This window comes from Melanerpes formicivorus, unplaced genomic scaffold (genome assembly GCF_026170545.1).
Source record: "Melanerpes formicivorus ecotype bairdi unplaced genomic scaffold, bMelFor1.0.p_v2 SCAF_83, whole genome shotgun sequence".
NCBI classification, from domain to species: Eukaryota; Metazoa; Chordata; class Aves; order Piciformes; family Picidae; genus Melanerpes; species Melanerpes formicivorus.
The window spans coordinates 910394-929022 of record NW_027142435.1 but is presented as its reverse complement, the minus strand read 5'-3'; the positions used below and the strand labels follow the sequence as shown (position 1 = coordinate 929022).

The window sequence follows — 18629 nt, the reverse complement described above, 5'->3', positions numbered from 1 at the left end:
ACCCTGTCCTGGGACACCTGTGTGCATGGCTGGGACATGGTTGCACATGGCTGGGACACCAGTGTGCATGGCTGTGTGTGGCAGGGACACTTCAGGGTAGCCACAATGCTGTCAGCTGCCTCATGCAGGGACCTGAAGCAGCCCCAGAGCTAATCCCAGCCCCTCCCAGCTCCTCTGGCATGGAGTCTCTGGATTCTCCCTCCAAAGAGGTGACAATGTGGTCCCCTTGTCACCAACCTCCCACCCACCTCTGCCTTGCCACCTCCTCCCTGCTTGGGATGCTTTGTTATGCCCCTGCTGAGCTTTCCTTGAGCATCTTTCTCCCCTTCACCTCCCAGCTCATACCTTCCACTTCTCTAAACCTCCTCTATTTGTCTGGGCCACCTTCCAGGGCCATCCACCTTCCAGGGCCACCTTCCAGGGCCATCCACCTTCCAGGGCCATCCACCTTCCAGGGCCACCTTCCAGGGCCATCCACCTCTTTATGGGGCCACAAATGCTGCTTTTGCTGTGCTGAATGAGGAATTCTCCTCAGCACAGCCAGGGCTGACAGGACTGGGGCCTTCCATGCACTGCTCCTCCTTCCTGGGGGCTTCCTTCACCTCCTACCCTGGCACCCTCCATCCTCCTCCTCCCAAAGAATTTGGCTCACACTCTGCCCTCCATGCCCAGCACAGGGCCATCCACAGCCCTGGGTACCATCACTGCCTGCTCCCAGCCAAGCCACCCTTGGGGTGGCCGAGAGCCTTCGTGTTCATCCCTCCCTGGGTTGTGTCAGGGCTGGTTTTATCCCTTCCCCCCTCCCTCTTGCTCCATCTCTCCCTTGCCAAGCCCTGACACTTGATGGCAGCCCATTCAAAATGCATAGCCCCCCTCCCCCCGTTCCCCTGCACCCCTCTCCTTTTGAACTGGAAGGATGCTTCTCAGAGGCTAAGTTCAGATGTGTGCCCGTGATTTATTTATCACCCCTGCCATGTATTATTCATTTATTTAAAAATGTATGGCAGCTGGGAGCCCCTGCCCCTGCCCACCCCACGGATGGCCAGGGCCAGGTGGAGCCAGCCCCTCAGCTCCGCCAGGAGCCTGGCGTGGAGGCTGCCACCAGCCTGCCAGCCTCACGCCTGACTTGTCATGAACCCGACCAAAAGCAGCCCTGAGCCCGCAGCAGCCAGAGCGAGGAGGTGCTGCCCGCCGGCCCTGGGGCCCTGCTGCTGTTTCAGAGGGGTGCCAAGGCTTGGCTGTGCCCCTGCTGCTGGGGGCGGGGGGGGAGGTTGTCACTCCTGTGGCTCTTTCGGGGTCGGGGGTACGGAGATGTCCTGCTTGCAGCCCGGCTGGAAGGGTGCTGAGGCATGGGGCAGGCTGCCCAGGGAGGTGGTGGAGTCCCCATCCCTGGAGGTGCTGAAGAAACCTGCGGCCGTGGTGCCTGGGGCCAGGGTTCAGTGGCCATGGCGGGGTAGGGTCGAAGGTTGGATTCGATGAGCTCTGAGATCTTCTCCAACCAAACCAATTCTGTGATTCTCTGAATCACTACAAGGACAAAGTGGCCAAGGTGCTGCTGCTGCCCAGGGAGGCTGGCAGGGGCTGGCACTGGCAGGGGCTGGCACGGGCAGGGGCTGGCACTGGCAGGGGCTGGGACTGGGCTGTCAAAAAGGGGGAGGGAAAAAAACCAAACCCAAACAAAGGCAGCAAAAGCAGAGGAGTTCTGGGCGGTTGCTTTCCTCAGCATCACAGGGAGGAGGGGACACATCCAGCCCTCCTGGCAGCCCCTTGTCCCCTCAGGGGTGAAGGATGAAGTGACAGAATCCCAGCACGGTGGGGGCTGAAAGGGACCTCTGGAGATCATCCAGTCCAGGATCTCCCAGAGCAGAGTGCCCAGGATGGTGTCCATGACGCCAGAGGTGGAGACTCCACCACCTCTCTGAGTCCCCTCACAGAAGGAGCACGAAGGGTTAATGATGCTTTCTTTCTCCCCCCCCGCTCTCCATGAGCCCCCACCACCCTCTTCCTCACTGGGACACTCGCTAATTGAGACAGCTTCAGCCTCTGCCTCCCTCCCCTCCCCTGGGGCTGAGCTGCCTCTTCCCAGGGGGAGGACATTGTCTGCTCCAGCCGGGTTGATGTAATCCCCCAGCCCGAACAATGCCTCCCCACCCCGCTCCCGCTGAAAGGGTATTAGTTGCCCAATGAGATAATTACTCCGCAGGCCACCCCAACCATCCCATCCCAACCATCCCGGCAGCTATTCCCGGCTCAGCCCCACCTCACCCGGGCCCTGCCTTCGGGATTCCCCCTGCGTGCTGCTGCCGGAGGCGCTCACCCCGTGTGCAGCCCCCAAAACAGCAGCCAAATATCCTGGGGAAGGAAGGGGGGGAGGGGGAGGGCGGGAACGTGCTGTGGAGATGCCACCTCCTGCCCTGGGCTTGGTGGCACCTCCAAATGCCACCCGCGAGCGGGGTGGGAGCGGTGGGATGCAGAGCCTGGGCTGGCAGTGCCTCTGCCGCTGCCTCGCTGAAGCCAGGGTGGGATCAGCTCACTCCTGGCGCAGTGGGGGCTGGGGGTCTCCACTTTGGTGCCCTCGGGGCCAGTCTGGGCTGGCAGAGGTCCCCTGAGCAGCTGGCAGCAAGGGCAGAGCCACAACGCTGGGAAGCAATTCCCTGCTTCCATGAAATGCTGACACTGGCACAGAGCTGAGCTCAGATCCCAGCACTTCAGCACCCAAAGGCCTTCCACATCCTGTGGGGTGAATGGGAAGTCCCTTCAGCAGGGTTTGCTGCCCGTGGAGGCTGTGAGGCTGTGTGGCACACACATGACCTTAGCATGTTCCTGAGCTGGCTGCTTGGCTGAGCTGCATTCCAGAGCTTCTCCCAGCTGGATGCTGCCAGGGCTGGATTTCCTCTCCCGGAGCAGCTAGGATGTTGCTGTCATCCACATATCAGCCCCATGCCTGAGTTATCCAAGGTGCTGGAGCTGGGGATGCTGCAGGAAGAGAGACCTGCTCAGGACTGCCAAAATGAGAGCCCAGTTGGGATGAATCCTGCTCTGGCTCTGCTGGAGTCAGGGATTATCCCAGCAGCCTTCCACGGGCTGGGACAGAGAGCCCCAGGATGAATCTCCTGGAGGTTTTGCTGATCCCATCCTCAGGAATGGTGACCAGGAGGGATCTGGAAGGGCTGGAGCTGGATAAGGGGGACACAAACCCTCTGCCACCCTGTAACTCCTGTTTGGGTCAGGGAGGGGAGGTGACCTTTGGTGGGATATCGGGTGGGATGCTCACTGGGGTGGTTCTGGAGCTGACCAGCGTGGGTGTGGTCTTGGTTGATGTGGGTTTGGTGGTGCTCAGTGTGCTGTGGAGGTGCTGAGTGTGCTTTGGAGGTGCTCAGTGTGCTGTGGAGGTGCTCAGTGTGCTGTGGAGGTGCTCAGTGTGCTTTGGAGGTGCTGAGTGTGCTGTGCTGGTGCTCAGTGTGCTGTGGAGGTGCTGAGTGTGCTTTGGAGGTGCTCAGTGTGCTGTGGAGGTGCTGAGTGTGTTGTGGTGGTGCTCAGTGTGCTGTGGAGGTGCTGAGTGTGTTGTGGTGGTGCTCAGTGTGCTTTGGAGGTGCTCAGTGTGTTGTGGTGGTGCTCAGTGTGCTTTGGAGGTGCTCAGTGTGCTGTGCTGGTGCTCAGTGTGCTGTGGAGGTGCTGAGTGTGCTGTGGAGGTGCTGAGAGTGCTGTGGTGGTGCTCAGTGTGCTGTGGAGGTGCTCAGTGTGCTGTGGAGGTGCTGAGTGTGCTGTGCTGGTGCTCAGTGTGCTGTGGAGGTGCTGAGTGTGCTGTGCTGGTGCTCAGTGTGCTTTGGAGGTGCTCAGTGTGCTGTGGAGGTGCTCAGTGTGCTGTGGAGGTGCTGAGTGTGCTGTGCTGGTGCTGAGTGTGCTTTGGAGGTGCTCAGTGTGCTGTGCTGGTGCTCAGTGTGCTTTGGAGGTGCTCAGTGTGCTGTGCTGGTGCTCAGTGTGCTTTGGAGGTGCTCAGTGTGCTGTGGAGGTGCTGAGCGTGCTGTGGAGGTGCTGAGTGTGTTGTGGTGGTGCTCAGTGTGCTATGGAGATGCTCAGTGTGTTGTGGTGGTGCTGAGTGTGCTGTGGAGGTGCTCAGTGTGCTGTGGAGGTGCTGAGTGTGCTGTGGAGGTGCTGAGTGTGCTGTGGAGGTGCTCAGTGTGCTGTGCTGGTGCTGAGTGTGCTGTGCTGGTGCTGAGTGTGCTGTGGAGGTGCTCAATGTGCTGTGGAGGTGCTCAGTGTGCTTTGGAGGTGCTCAGTGTGCTGTGGAGGTGCTCAGTGTGCTGTGGAGGTGCTCAGTGTGCTGTGGAGGTGCTCAGTGTGCTTTGGAGGTGCTCAGTGTGCTGTGGAGGTGCTGAGTGTGCTGTGGAGGTGCTCAATGTGCTGTGGAGGTGCTCAGTGTGCTGTGCTGGTGCTCAGTGTGCTGTGGAGGTGCTGAGTGCGCTGTGCTGGTGCTCAGTGTGCTTTGGAGGTGCTCAGTGTGCTGTGGAGGTGCTCAGTGTGCTTTGGGGGTGCTCAGTGTGCTGTGGAGGTGCTCAGTGTGCTATGGAGATGCTGAGTGTGCTGTGGAGGTGCTGAGTGTGCTGTGGTGGTGCTCAGTGAGTTGTGGTGGTGCTCAGTGTGTTTTGGAGGTGCTGAGTGCGCTGTGCTGGTGCTCAGTGTGCTTTGGGGGTGCTCAGTGTGCTGTGGAGGTGACAGCTTTGCCTGTTTTCTTTGCAGGAGACAGATCCCTGCCTTGCTTTGCTCCCCGTGGCCCAGCAGCAGCCGTCAGGAGGGACAGGGATGGGGTGAAGCAGCCAGAGAGCAGGGCAGCAGCCAGGCTGGCAGAGAGAGAGCCCTGGGGCCACCACCCACAGCAGCCTCACCCTGGGAGTGAAGGACTGGAGGAGCCCCTGGATGCCTTGGACTGGGCTTTGCTGCCGGTGGGAGCCACTGGGCTGGGCAGGGGCAGCTCCCAAGATGAGCTTGAAGCAGCAGAGTCGTAGGTGGCTGCTGGGGACAGGCTGGTTTGGTGCCAGCCCTCCACGACGTGGGCAGTGCCAGTGCAGCCAAGCAAGAGATGTTCCCTCTGCTCCTCCAAGGATGCTCAAGGACCTGCTGGGTGGGGTAAGTTTGGGCTTTTCTTGCTTTCCTCTTCCCTCCCACCAGCCCAGCCTGCTGGCACTGAGGTCTCCACACTAACCTCCCCCCAGGAGCCACCCCACAGCCCCCTGTGCACCTCACCCCTCCAAGGTCTCTCCTGTGACGTCCAAAGCATCAGGACAAACAACTTCCCCCTTGGGCAGGAGGGGCTGGCAGCAGGAGGGGCACTGCAGGGCTGCCCACTGGCAGCCTGTGCTCTCAGGGCTGCTTTCCAGGCAGGGATTTGCTTCACAAGGAGGAGAGGAGGAATTCTTTCCCCATTCCCCCCCAGAGCAGCAGCAGTGCAGGAGAGTGTTTGGGATGTGCTCAGCAGGGAGGGATTCTCTCCCCCCGGGGGGGATGTGGGCTCCATCCCCACGGCTTCACCCTCTGCACCTGGGATGCTCCCATGGCACAGGGCCATGCTGATGCTGGGGTTTAGGGGCTCCCCATCACCCACCCGCTCCAGTATCCCTCCCCACATCCATCCCCCCCCGCCCAGGGACTGGCACCACCCCGTTTGGGTACCCTGGGACGTGGGAATGGGAGGGAGAGCCCCAGGGGAGGGCTCAGGGCTCACAACAGCCCTGGATTGCCCCAGAACTGGCAGGGTTGGAAGGGACCTCAAGGCTCATCCCGTGCCAAGCCCCCTGCCACGGGCAAGGACTAGAGCAGAGCCGCATCCAGCCTGCCCCACCGCGCTGACCCCCCCCCTCCCCATCCACTTTGGCTTCATCCCTCACCCCCCCTGCTTTCTCCTGGCCTCTTCCTCCTCAAAGCCGAATCAGTGCTGGTCCATGGGGCTCGCCGGTGCCAGCAGCCACCCCAGCCCCATGCCCAGGGGGTGCCCCCAGCAGATGCTTGGTGCTGTGGGTGAAACCATCCTCCTCCTTCTCTTCCTCCTCCTCCTCTTCCTCCTCCTCCCCCTAAGATGGCCGGCAGCCCCCAAAATGGTGCTGAGCCTGAGACGCCATCTGCAAGGCTGGTCCCACGCCCGCCGTGGCCTTTTTATGCAAAGGGGAATTAATTAGATTTGAATATGGTAATTAAGCCATCAAGCCCCCGCCCGGGTGGTGCTTCCAGGTCCCTTCTTTTCTTCAGGCTTTCTTCTCGCCCCTCTCTGCCGCCGCCCCTTAACCCTTCCCCCGCCGCCTCCTGCACCCGAGGAGCCTCTCCTGCATCTTAATGCAACTGCTCCTCGCCCAGGCACTGCCACCCCCGCCCCTCCCACGCCCACTGCTGCCCATCCCGAGGAGCCCATCCCTCTCTCTGGGCCCAGCAGCTGTGTCCATGCCTCTGCCTGCGCTCGTTTGGCCTCCCCCCACCAAAGCCAAACGCTCCTGGGGGGGTGAGGGCAGCTCCCCAGAGGGCAAAGTGGGATCTGGGGGTTTGCCCCACAAGGAATTCCCCAAAGGCTGTGCTGTGCTTGGAGCTTCTCTGAGCCTCACATTCCCAATCTGATTCCCTTTCTAAGCTTCTCTGATCTTCCCAGCCCCAATTCTATCCTTTTTCCCCCCAGAGGATGCAGCCAGAGGAGGCTCTGGAGCCAAGAGCCAGGTGCAGGGCTGGGGGGAGCTTTCCAAGAGGAGAAATCTGGGGAGCAAGAAATTGCCCCCAAAGGAGCTCCCCAAAGGCTGGGTTGTGTCTGAAGCTTCTCCCTCTTTCCCTGCCCAGCCCTATCCCATTTTTAAGCTTCTCTGATCCTCACATTCCCAATATTATCCCTTTTACCCTGATGGATACAGGCTGAGGAGGGCCTGGAGTCAATAGCCAAGGGCTGGGGGTGGCTGTCCCAAAGGAGGACTCTGGGGAGCGAGAAATTGGTCCCAAATGAGCTCCCCAAAGGCTGGGTTGCAGTTGCAGCCTGCCTGACCCTCACATTCCCAATCTTATCCCTTAATTCCAGGTGGTTAAGGGCCATGGAGGTCCTGGTGTGCCCCAGGTGCTGCCCTTGGCTGCTGAGCAGGGGCAGGTGAAGCTGTCTGGGGATGGCTCCCAGGGTGTTTGGGGATGGGAAGGAAAAGAACCCAAGAGCTGGAGGAGCTTCCAGCACCTACAGCTGGAAAAGGAGCTGGGAATGAAAGCTTTCACCATTCCCACATCCCTGCCCCGCAGCCAGCACTGCTGAGTCCTTCTCCATCTGAGGTGGATGGTGGAAAACACCTGGAAAAAAGGAGGGGGGAACCAACCCTGGGGTCTTTGTCACTGCACTACCCCTGGGGTCTTTGTCACTGCCCTGTCCCTGGGGTCTTTGTCACTGTCCTGTCTCTGGGGTGTTTCTCACTGCCCTGTCTCTGGGGTGTTTCTCACTGCCCTGTCCCTGGGTTTGTCACTGCCCTGTCCCTGGGGTGTTTGTCACTGCCCTGTCCCTGGGTTTGTCACTGCACCTCTCTGGGTTTAGAAGGAAAACATTTCTCCTTTATTTCCCCACTTGCCTCCTAAAGCTCAGGAAGGAGATGGAGAATGCTGCTGGGAAGTCCTCAGAGCAGCCCCCAGGCACTTTCCCAGCTGAGGGCTGGAATCAGCTGCTTTAAAAATGGGAATATTTGGGATCATTAGTGGGGAAAATGTGAACTGTGGCAGCCCCACAGCAGGACAGGGCTGGGGGGGATACAGGCACACTTGGGGGTGTCTGTGGTGCTGTGGGGGTGTATTAATATGGGGTGGGGGCAGGAGGCTCCCAGGGTGTGATCTTGGGTGGCTGCTCAGCAGGGGACCCCCAGGGCTGGGCTCCCTGCCTGAGCTGGCCCTGGCCTACATAGCAGAGCAGGATGTGCCCCCCCAGCAGCCACTGCAGCCACCCTGTCCCCGAGGCTGCTGTGCCTGAGTGAGGGACAGGGATTGTCCCCAGCTGCCCCCTTGGCCTCAGTTTGGGTGAAATAAGGGAGGAATTGTGGCTTTCTCCTCCATGGGGGATCCCTTTTGGGGATGGCAGAGGGGAGAGAAGATGCCCTGGAGAGAGGGCAAGGGGCAGGGAAAGAGACAGGGTGAGGAAGAAGAGGGAAATCCGGAGAGCAGGGCAGGAAAGAAAGCAGAGAGGAGAGAGAAGAGCCCAGGCAGCAGGAGCAGGAGGTCGTGGACCTGGTACCCAGGGGAGGATGCTCCAGGCCCTGGCTCCAGGCCCTGGAGCAGCCCAGGTCTCATTAAGCAGGGCCCTGGCTAAGGGGCCTGGCCCAGGAGAGCAGCTGGCAGCACCCCTCAGAGGTGAGCAGCACCCACTGCAGCTGGCAGCACCCATGGTGGGTGAGCAGGACCTGTGGTGGGTGAGCAGCACCCATCAAGAGCGAGCAGTACCCATCAGGGTTGAGCCAGCACCCTCCACGGGTGCCCAGCACCCATCAAGAGTGAGCAGCACCCATCAGTGTGGAGCCAGCACCCCCCACGGGTGCCCAGCACCCATCAAGAGCGAGCAGTACCCATCAGGGTTGAGCCAGCACCCCCCACGGGTGCCCAGCACCCATCAAGAGCGAGCAGCACCCATCAGGGTTGAGCCAGCACCCCCCACGGGTGCCCAGCACCCATCAGAAGCGAGCAGCACCCATGGTGGGTGACCCAGTGCCCACCCTGGCTGAGCAGCACCCAGGGGTGGCAGGAGGCCGGGGAGCAGGGGGCTGCAGACCTTGGTGTGGGTGCTGCCCAGAGCCCTCCCGCAGGATTCCTCTCCCCTTCCCACTTCCCCAGCCTGCCCACGCCCACCACGTGGATCCCCCGCGGCAAGGGAAGGAGCGGAGCTGCTTTCTTTTGTCTCCTCAGCCTCTCTCCGCGGCTCGGAGCCACCTCAGCCTCCTCCCCTCCATTCACAATTTTCCTCCCAGCCTCAAGAAACCCCAAACAGAGGCAAAGCCAGGCAGCAAGCTTCTCCTTTTGTGGCTTTCTTTAATTGAGAAACCAATCGGGGCCGGGGAGGGGGCAGCAGGGATGGAGATGCCCAAACCACCCAGCCCAGCTCTGGCTGCTCCCCGGGGTAACCCCAGGGGGTTCCCCACCTCCCTCCCCCCCCCGCCCCCCCCCCCCGGTGCCCACCTCAGCTCCCTGCTGCTCCTTGTTCCTCAGAGCCCTCACCAACCATTTCTGTGCAGCACAGAAAAAACAACCCCCCCAGCTCCAAGTGATGGCTGCACCAGTGGGAGCTGGGGAGGAGGGAGGGGGAGGATAGAATTGGGGGTGGGGGGAGAAGGGGGGGGAGGATGGAGAGAGAGCTTAAAAATTACAGTGGGAATTAGCAGAGCCTGAGCTGTTGTTTGTGCTGCCCATTAGCATCTGCCTAGTTATCTGTCACCGGCTCCTCGTGGCATCCATCCATCCATCTGGATCCTTGTCAGTCTGTCTGCCTGTCCAATTATCCATCAGCATGGCACAGAGCCCCCCCAGATCCCCCCCTGCCGACAGCAGACATGGGACCACCTCAGCTGCCCCTCACCCGCGGGTGGAGGCTTTTAGAGGCATCGCTGAGCAAAGGCTGCAGGGCTGCACACTGCGACCTGCCCTGGGGGCAGGGAAGGGGATGAGGGAAGAGGGATGTGGGGCTGAGGGATGCAGAATGTAGGGGTGTGGGATGTAGGGATGTGGGATGAGAGATGTAGGGATGTGGGATGAGGGATGCAGAATGTAGGGATGTGGGATGAGAGTTGTGGGATGCAGGAGGAGGGATGGAGGAAGAGGGATGCAGGAAGAGGGATGCAGGAGGAGGGATGCAGGAGGAGGGATGCAGGAGGAGGGATGTGTCCAGTGGTGAAGAGGGAAAACCAGGGTGGAGCAGGGAGGTTCTCATTTTGGTTGGAAAAGCCTTCTAAGGTCATCATCCCAACCCCACCATGGCCACTAAACCGTGGCCCCAGGTGCCATGGCCACATGGTTCTTGAACTCCTTCAGGGCTGGGGACTCCACCACCTCCTGGGCAACAACACCAGGCCAGGCCACGCCGTGCCCTACCACCTCCTGCCATGCCATACCGTATCACATCATGCCCTGCCATGCCCTGCCATGCCACGTGCGGCTCTGGTGCCGCCAGCTCTTTGTGCCCACGCCATCACGTGGGGTTTCTTTGTTCCCAGCTGTGGGCAGGTTCCCCCCTCCCTGCCTGCCCACGGCCCCGGCTCGGAGCGGCGGCCAGGAGCAAATCAGCAGCGTTTGCATATTCAGAGCAGGTGGGGGCCCATATGCCCAGGATGCACCAGACAAAATTAGCCACCACAATCATAATCAAGTTGCCGTTGTGGCGGGGGGGCAGGGCCTGGCAGCGGAGGCTGGTTGGTAATTACGGCGCTCAGCATGTGCGCCGCGCCTGGCCCACAATTATGCCGAGCTCAGCAAGCCGGCGGTGCCGCTCCGCACGCAGCCACCCTCCGGCGCCCACCCGCCCGCGGGGAGCGGCTCCCAGCCGCAGCTCCTCCGCCCTGGGCGAGGGAGGGAGAGGCTGCTGAGGAGCTGTGGTCCCATCCTGTCCTGCTGGCTTCAGCTCTGGGCGAGGTGGTTCGTGGCCTGGTGGCGTTCGTGGCTGGGGCATGGCGCAGTGCCCTGCAGCTTCCTCCTGCAGCCCAGCTGCAGGGACAGCCTCATCTCCCCAGGGATGGGAAACTCCCATTTCCCCTCTGGGCTAAAGCCAGGGTGTCCAAGGCATCTCCAAAATCCATCCTGACAGTTGTGGTGATCCCTGCAGCACCTGGCTGCTCCTGTCCTGCCTGGGGAGCAACACAAAAGCTTTGGTGGATTCCTTGATTCCCAGAGTGGGTTGGGTTGGAAAGGACTCCAAAGGTCATCCAGTTCCAACCCCCTGCCCTGGGCAGCGACACCTCCACCAGCCCAGGTTACTCCAGACCTCATCCAGCCTGGTCTTGAACACCTCCAGGGAAGGGACATCCACAGCCTCCCTGGGCAGCCTGTGCCAGAGTCTCCCCACCCTCGCTGGCAAGAATTTCTTCCTCATCTCCAGTCTCAATCTGCCCTCCTCAAGTTTCAATCCATTCCTTCTCATGCTATCACTACAAGGAGCTCTGGTGCTCCAGCTTCCCCCAAATCCATTTCTATTTCCCTGCCAGGACCTTTCCTTTTCCATCCTCCTGCACTCACCAGGCTCTGCTGTCTCCCCCGCATCCGCCGCGGGGCTGGGCAGGGCGGCGGTGGGGCAGGAGGTGACACTCCAGATCCATCTCCAGCCACCGGTGCTCAAGGGCTGGTGTCAGACAGCATTTCCCTGAAGGAGCCCTGGGGAAGGAATGGGAATAGGAATGAGAACGGGAATGAGAATGGGAATGAGCTGCATGAGCCGAAGGGAGATGCTCTGCGGCGCAGCCAGGGCCAGCCCCCGCGCCGTGGCGCCGGGAAGCGGCGGCGGCTCCGGGCTGTGCAGGCGCAGCCGGCATCCAGCATCGGCAGGATGCTCCGTGGCACCTTCTGACCCATAGCCAGTGCGGGAGGAGGAAAGTAAAACGCTTCTCTCTTTTAAACAGGCTGAGAGCTGCCCCAGTTCAATCCGGAGTGGTGCTGAGGGACGCTCCTGTTTCCCCAGGCTGTGCCAGTGCAATGGGAACAGGGGGACCAAGGTTGTTCCCCTGTGGATCAGCTGTAAAGGAGCTCAAGGTATGGCAATCACAGCTCTGCTTTCCCTAGCCTCCCTCCTCCTCCTCCTCTCTCCTGTGCCGCGTTTGTGACTCAGGATGCTCCATTTCCCCTCCAGCTCCAGGGAAAATGCAGCATTGGGGTGGAACAGCCCCAGAGGAGGATTTTCCATGCAGGAAGGTTTGTGGACATGCCCAGGAGCCCAGCATCGTCCTGCCTCTCACTCCCCAGCTCAGCTAGCAGAAGGAAGCACCCAGCCAGCACCTGTAGGTGCTGGAGGGATGCTCCACTCCAGTCTGGACTCAGCCATGGGCTGGCTCGCTTCAGACTGGAGGATTTCTCAGCAGATGATGGCAGATTTCCTGGATCCTTCCTGGTCTGGCTTCCCCCTTCCTGGGCTGGCTTCCCCCTGTTCTGGGCTGGCTTCCCCCTTCCTGGGCTGGCTTTCCCCTGTTCTGGGCTGGCTTCCCCCTTCCTGGGCTGGTTTCCCCCTTCCTGGGCTGGCTTCCCCCTTCCTGGGCTGGCTTCCCCCTTCTTGGGCTGGCTTTCCCCCATGAAGCAGGGCAGGACAGGAGAGATTCCCCATCACTCAGTGTCTGATCCACATCAGGAAGCTCTCACCCCATCCAACTCCCCTGAGCAGTTCCTGTTCAGTTAGAGCATCAGGATACAGCCAAACCAGTCCAATTTGGACCAATTTCCTGCCCACAGAGTCCCTCTCCTTCACAGGTTTGAGTACAGTTCAAAGAGCTCTGCAGGGAGAGGGATCCACACCTGGGAGGAGTTGTCCCTCACCACCACCAGTCCTCCTCTTTCTTCCCCAAAGGTGAAGGTTCCCTTGCTCCATCCCTTCCTGAACCAGCAGCTTTGCTTAAACCCTCTGCTTTGGAGCCTGGGATGCTGAGGGAGCTTCCAGAGGCTTTGGTGGCTCAGGGCAGGCTCCAAATCCCTCCGTGGGCAGGGGACCAGCATCTCCAGCAGCAGGATTCTAAACTGTCCTTTGCTGGAGCTCTGGAAAAGAGCTTTTGGTTGCTTGGATTGATGGAGGAGTTGGACAACGAGCAAAACCCCAGTGCACCGAACCAGTAGCTGCTTCCTACCACCTTTCCCAGCTCCTCACAGCTGGTTTGGGAGCAGAGTAGCTTGGGAAGATGTGGGAGAAGCAGGAAGCTTTCCCCACCCGTTTGCTTTAAAGCGTTTGGGAGTTTCAAGGGGAAGAGCCAAAGCCTGAGGGCTGTGAACAGGACCCATGCTCAGGCTGGTTTGGGAAGAGAGCAGCTTTGGGATTTGGATTTGGGGAAAGAGAGACAATTCCCTCCACTTGTTTGCTCCTTTTTTAAAGGGAAGACCTCCGAAGCTTGAGGGCTGCGACAGGACCCGGCCCGGGGCCGGAGGTGTCCTCCGTTCCCAGGCACTGCGAGGGGCAGGACCGCAGCTCCGCGCCCGCCGGGGCCGGGGCGCAGCGACAGCCCCGGCGATAAATCCCCAGCTTCCCTGGATCTGCCCGAGCCCGGCTGTTGCTGAGCTGCAGGGAGCAGGGGGGAGAAGGTGACTGCCGACTCCATAAATATTATTGGGGGCGACGGAGCCGCGCGGGGCCGGCGGGCGCAGACAAAGCTCCCATTGAGCTGCGGCGGAGGCGAGACGGCCCAGCTGCCGCGGGGAGCCGGGACGGGGGTCAAGGTCAGAGGTGGCCCTGCCTGTATTATCCCCCCCCGCGCCTCCCCTCCTCACCCAGCCCCTCTCCCCATGCCCATAAAATGAATAATGTTCAGTGGGTGTCCCCCGATGCGGGGGGTGCCCGGGGAGGGTGCCGGGGAGGGTGCCCGGGGAGGGTGCCGGGGAGAGTGCCCGGGAGGGTGCCCGGGGAGGGTGCCCGGGGAGGGTGCCAGGGAGGGTGCCGGGGAGGGTGCCCAGGGAGGGTGCCAGGGAGGGTGCCGGGGAGGGTGCCCGGGGAGGGTGCCAGGAGGATAAGGTGATCGTGGTGGTGACAACCACGGTGGTGTTGCAGAAGGGGAAACTGAGGCAGTGAGGGAGAGCCTGACATTGCACCTGCTGCCAGAGGGCAGTGCTGGTGTCTGTAATCCCTTGGGGTGAAGATGTTAACATGGCACAGAACCCCAGCAGGGAGGGGCTGGAAGGGACCTCTGGAGCTCCCCCAGCCCAAGCCCCTGCTCCAGCAGGGCTCCCACAGCAGCTTACCCAGGAGCACAGTGCCCAGGGGGGGTTGGAAGCTCTGCAGGGACTCCACAACCTCTCTGGGCAGCCTGCTGCAGGCCTCCAGCAGCCTCACACCAAACAACTTTTTCCTGCTCAGGTGGAACCTCCTGGGTGCCAGATTGTGCTCTCTGCCCCTTGTGCTGTCCCTGAGCACCACTGAGCAGAGTCTGGCCCCAGCCTCCTGCCCCCCAGCCTTCAGCTCTTGCTGAGCATTGCTCAGCTCCCCTCTGGGGCTGCTCTGCTCCAGGCTCTCATCCCCAGGGCTCTCAGCTCTTGCTCCCCACAGAGCTGCTCCAGGCTCCTCAGCAGCTCTGTAGCCTTCCCTGGACTCTCCCCAGTAGTTCCCTATCCCTTGAGCTGGGGAGCCCTGAACTGGATCCAGGTGTCCAGATGTGGCCTCTCCACAGCAGAGCAGAGTGGAAGGAGAACCTTCCTTGACCTGCTGGCCACACTCCCCTTCATGCCTGCAGTGTCTGCCAGGTGACATCCCTGGCTCTGTGCTGGAGCAAACCCAGGGAGCCTGTGCCCACCCCAACCCTCCCTGCCCTGTGCCAAATCCTCACTGTGCCATAAGTTCCTCCATATAGATGCAGAACTTTCAGCTGCTTGTGGCAACTGCTGCCAGGGCAGCCCCCCCCCTCACCCAGCCCCCCTCAGCCCCAGGGCTGGGGGTTCAATCCTGCTGCCACAGAACTTAGCTTTTTAGCCTGTGTTACTCCCTCTTGAGCAATCCCTTAGCAACGCTGTTTCCATGGCAAAGAGCAGGAACCTCCATCCTGATGCTGAGCTTCGCCTTAAATCCTTCATTCAGCTCCTTTCAGTTGGGTGCTGCCCCATGGACCAGACCCTCAGCACCCATGGGGGCTGCCCACCCTGGGATGGGCCAGGGGTGCCTATTCTGGGCTGCAGGCCAGGGGCTGTAGGCTTTTCCTTGCTTCTCCACATCTCCAAGCCCTCTGGAACTCACAGAGACCATGTGCAGGGCCCTGGGGCAGAGCTGGCTGCTGCTGGCTGCTGCAGCACCAAGCCTGAGGAGGAGTAGGTGTCTGAGCCCCTGGTGGGGGCTGCCCTGCTGCAGGCTGGCTGCACCAGAGGGGCCTGTGAGCCACTTCAGAATTGGGCTTCCTGCAGGAAAGCCAAAGGGAAAGAGCTTTTGGCTCTAGGTGTCAAAAGCTCTCAGTGAGAGCTGGACCCAGCAGTGGCTTTGTTGCTGGCTGAGGGAGAGCCAGCAAGGGATTCAGCTCTGCTGTCTGCACTTGCAGGCCATGGCAGGCTCCTGGCACAGACCTTCCCCAGGAGCATTCCCTCCAGGAATCACCCAGGGTCCTCCCTTTCCACCCTCGAGCCCCAGCTCAGCATTCCTGTGGCTGCAAGCCCCCTGGCTGATGTGGCCTGGGTGGCTTTGCCCTTCTCCCCCTCCCCAGGAGCAGGAGGGAATCTCTCCTCCATGCCACACTTCCATTTTGCTGCAGTGCTAACAAATTCTTGCAGCAATTTGTGCCCTGAAGGAGCCTTAAAACCTCCCAAATTTGACAGCTCTGCTTGTTTCCAAGTGTTCACCAGCCCTGATTTATTTACTGCTGTTGTTTGAATCCAGCTTTGAACCCCAAATCCCAGGGAAAAAAACCCACCCAACCCTGTGTCTGTCATTCTGATGCTCCTGAGCTCACTTGGCGAGGGGGGGTTGCAGATTCTCCCCATTCCAAGGGCTCCCCCTGTGCAGGGGCTCCTGAGAAAGGCAACCTCCTGGGATTTCCAAGCCTCCAGACCCTGGGGCTGCTCCAGGGGTGCTTTTCCCATCCCAGCCCTCAATATCCCTGTGGGGGAGGCTGGGGGTGAGCAGAGCTGGGGGGGGGACACCCATGGGCTGAACAATCCCATGGTGTGGGAATGTCTGGCAGCAGGGTTGCTGGTGCCATCCCCATGCCCCCCTCTCTGTGCCACCAGTGTGGGTGGAGAAGCTCCTGCCACCTCCCTCCTCCTCATCCCAGCCCCTCTGTGGGTTTGTGCCTGGGGGGCACCAGAAAGCAAACTGCAGGTCTGGGGTGCAGGAGGACCCAGGCCAGGTGACCACAGGGCAAACCCTGCTGTGGGGCACGGCCAGGACCAGGCTCCTGCTGCTGAGGGACTCCCAGCTGTGACAAACCCCAGGGATCCCCAGCCCAGATCTCTGTCCCTGAGGAGATTTCAGGGCACCCAGCATCACCTCTGGGCTCCCTGTAGCTCTGTTTGGAAAGTGGAGGGGTCTGGGGGCTCTGGGGGCTCTGTGCTTGATGACTTCCCCTGCTCAGGACCAGCATCTCTGGCAGTGGGCACCCACGGGGTCAGGCTCCTTCGTGGGGGAGGATGGGCTCCAAACCTTCCTGAATCTGGAGCTGGAGGGATGAAGGGGAGGGAAAGGTGGCCCCCACCCCCACCCCCTCCTCCCCCCAGCTCCCCCAAACCAGGCTCAGATTTTCCCATGCAGAGGCAGACACTGCTGGGGAAGAAGGAAATTAATCCCTATGGAAATTTATTTAAATGAATTCCCTGCCTGGACACTCAAGCTGTTCCCAGCCTGGGGAGGGCAGGGCAGCTGGGGGAGGAGGAGACAGCCCAGCCCCCCCCCCCGGGCACCCCAATTCCCCCTGTTGCAGACATCTCGTGGGGGTCAGTCCCCCCACCAAAGGTGCTGAGCCCACAGATTGTCCCAGGGCTCCTGGGGGTCACTCCTGCTTTAGTCCCAGCTTGGAGCAGGGGGTTCTGCCCAACCCCCTCCCTCCCTCCCCCCCCCGGGTTATCAGTGAAATTCACCCTGTGTGTGGCAGGGATCCAGCCCTTCCCCTCCCCCTTGCTGTGGAAGAGCTGCTGAGGTCCTTGCCCCCACCCTGGTTATCCCTGTGCCAAGCACTGCTTGTCTGGAGCGGTCTCACCCCGTGGGGCTGGGGGCAGGCAGGGCCCCCCCTCGGCTGCAGAGAGGCAGAGAAAGCAGCACAGTGAACCCCAAGCTCCTGGGGAGGGTGGGCAGCCCCTGCTTGTGCCCCTGATCCCAGAAGGAAGGCAGGCAGCTGGCTGCAGAGAGGGGATCTGGGGCATCTGCATCCCCTGGACAAGGCTCCTTTGAGCTGGGACACAGATGGGGCATTGTCAGCGCCCGAGAGGGGAGAGGGGGACCTGGGGAGAGGCTTTGACGTGGGATTGTGGTGGGAAAGGCTGGGTCTGCAGGGGACCCTCCCTCAGTGAGCATCCTCCCTGTGTCCCAGCAGCTTTGCAGCGTCCCAGAGGAAGAGAATCATGGAATTGTTTTGGCTGGAAAAGAGCAATGAGGTTTGGGTTGGCCATGAGGAACAATTTCTTCCCCCAAAGGGTTGTCCAGGCCTGGCCCAGGCTGCCCAGGGCAGTGGTGGAGTCCCCACCCCTGGGGGGGCTTCAAAGCTGTGGAGATGTGGTGCTGAGGGCCATGGGTTGGTGGTGCCCTGGCAGGGCTGGGTCAAGAGCTGGAGTCAGTGATCTTAAAGGTCATAGCACCATGGGATGGCAAAGACCTGCTGCAGGCTAACCCTGTGTGTGTCCCCCCACAGGCACCCCACAGCTGTGCTGACTGCACCCCACAGCTGGGGCGTCAAGACCCCCCCAGAGAGACCAGCAGCAAGGACAGCAGTGAGGAGCTGCCATCGTGTCCAGCTCTCCCCAGGCTGAGGCTGGCCTCACCCCAGCTCCTGGTGTTAGCAGGGGAGATGGACAGACACCCAGGGGTGCTGGAGAGGAGCCAAGGCTGAAGCTTGGGAAGGATCTGCGCAGATGCTGCTCCCATCCCCGGGGGAAGGGTTTGCTCCTCCTTCCCCATAGGAGCAGCCCCAAAGCTGAAGCCACAAGTGCCTAGGGGGTCCCACCGGGGGTGCCCCACACCTCGGTGCCAGCCGTGGAGCACAGACCACGAGATGAGCTCCCAGGAAGCTGAGGGACACAGAGCTGCTGCCACCAAGCTGAGAGGCTGGGAGGAGGAAGTCTGCAGCCTACCGAGAGGAGAGGAAAGAGAAGTCACAGGACCCCAGCATGGAGAGGCTGGAAGGGACCTCTGGGGATCACCCAGCCCAAGCCCCTGCCCCAGCAGGGCTCCCACAGCAGCTTGCCCAGGGGCACAGTGCCCAGGGCGGGGTTGGGAGCTCTGCACACCAGGAGACTCCACAACCTCTCTGGGCAGCCTGCCCCAGGCCTCCAGCAGCCTCACACCAAACAACTTTCTCCTCCTGTGCACATGGAACCTCCTGGGCTCCAGGTTGTGCCCCTTGCCCCTTGTGCTGTCCCTGGGCACCACTGAGCAGAGCCTGGCCCCAGCCTCTTGCCCCCCACCCTTTAGCTCTTGCTGAGCATTGCTGAGATGCCCTCTGGGGCTGCTCTTCTCCGGGCTCTCAGCCCCAGGTCCCTCAGCCTTTGCTGTCCCCTCAGCGTTCCAGCCCTGCATTAAAGGTGTTGACAGCCCCCGGGCCGTGTCCAGCCTGCTCTGCCTTGCGCCGCTCTCGTCTGAGCACAGTTCTGCCTCTCTCCTGCAGGACCCCCCCGAGCCCTGCCTGAGCTGCTCCCTGGGCTGCTTCCTTCCCAGGTTGAGCCTTCGTCTCCCCATCCCCGTGCTGCCCTGCCGGAGGAGGGCAGGGGTGACCAGAGGGGTCCCAGACCTGGAGGGGACAATATCCTGTCCCTTCTTTAGGCTGGGAGGGAGGGGCAGGAGC

General features: G+C 61.3%; 1 protein-coding gene across 9 annotated transcripts in view; it reads left to right on the top strand.

The window, feature by feature from the left end:
- The window catches only part of LOC137454672 (uncharacterized), a 39361-nt gene extending 20986 nt beyond the window's left edge, over positions 1-18375 (top strand). For 6 of the 9 annotated variants that reach the window (XR_010990661.1, XR_010990662.1, XR_010990660.1 and 3 more), the window contains 5 exons: positions 4741-5127; positions 11592-11721; positions 11819-12053; positions 13043-13248; positions 17481-18375. Coding sequence is in view for 1 of the 9 variants with exons in the window: in XM_068164821.1 (XP_068020922.1) it covers positions 5081-5127; positions 11592-11721; positions 11819-11880; positions 12430-12526; positions 13043-13248; positions 17481-17598 (660 nt within the window). In the remaining 8 variants the exon portion in view is untranslated. Of the gene's footprint in view, positions 1-4740; positions 5128-11591; positions 11722-11818; positions 12054-12429; positions 12527-13042; positions 13249-17480 lie in introns of all 9 variants that reach the window. The other 3 variants (XM_068164821.1, XR_010990663.1, XR_010990665.1) reach the window with 3 other exon arrangements.
- Positions 18376-18629: the final 254 nt, after the last annotated feature.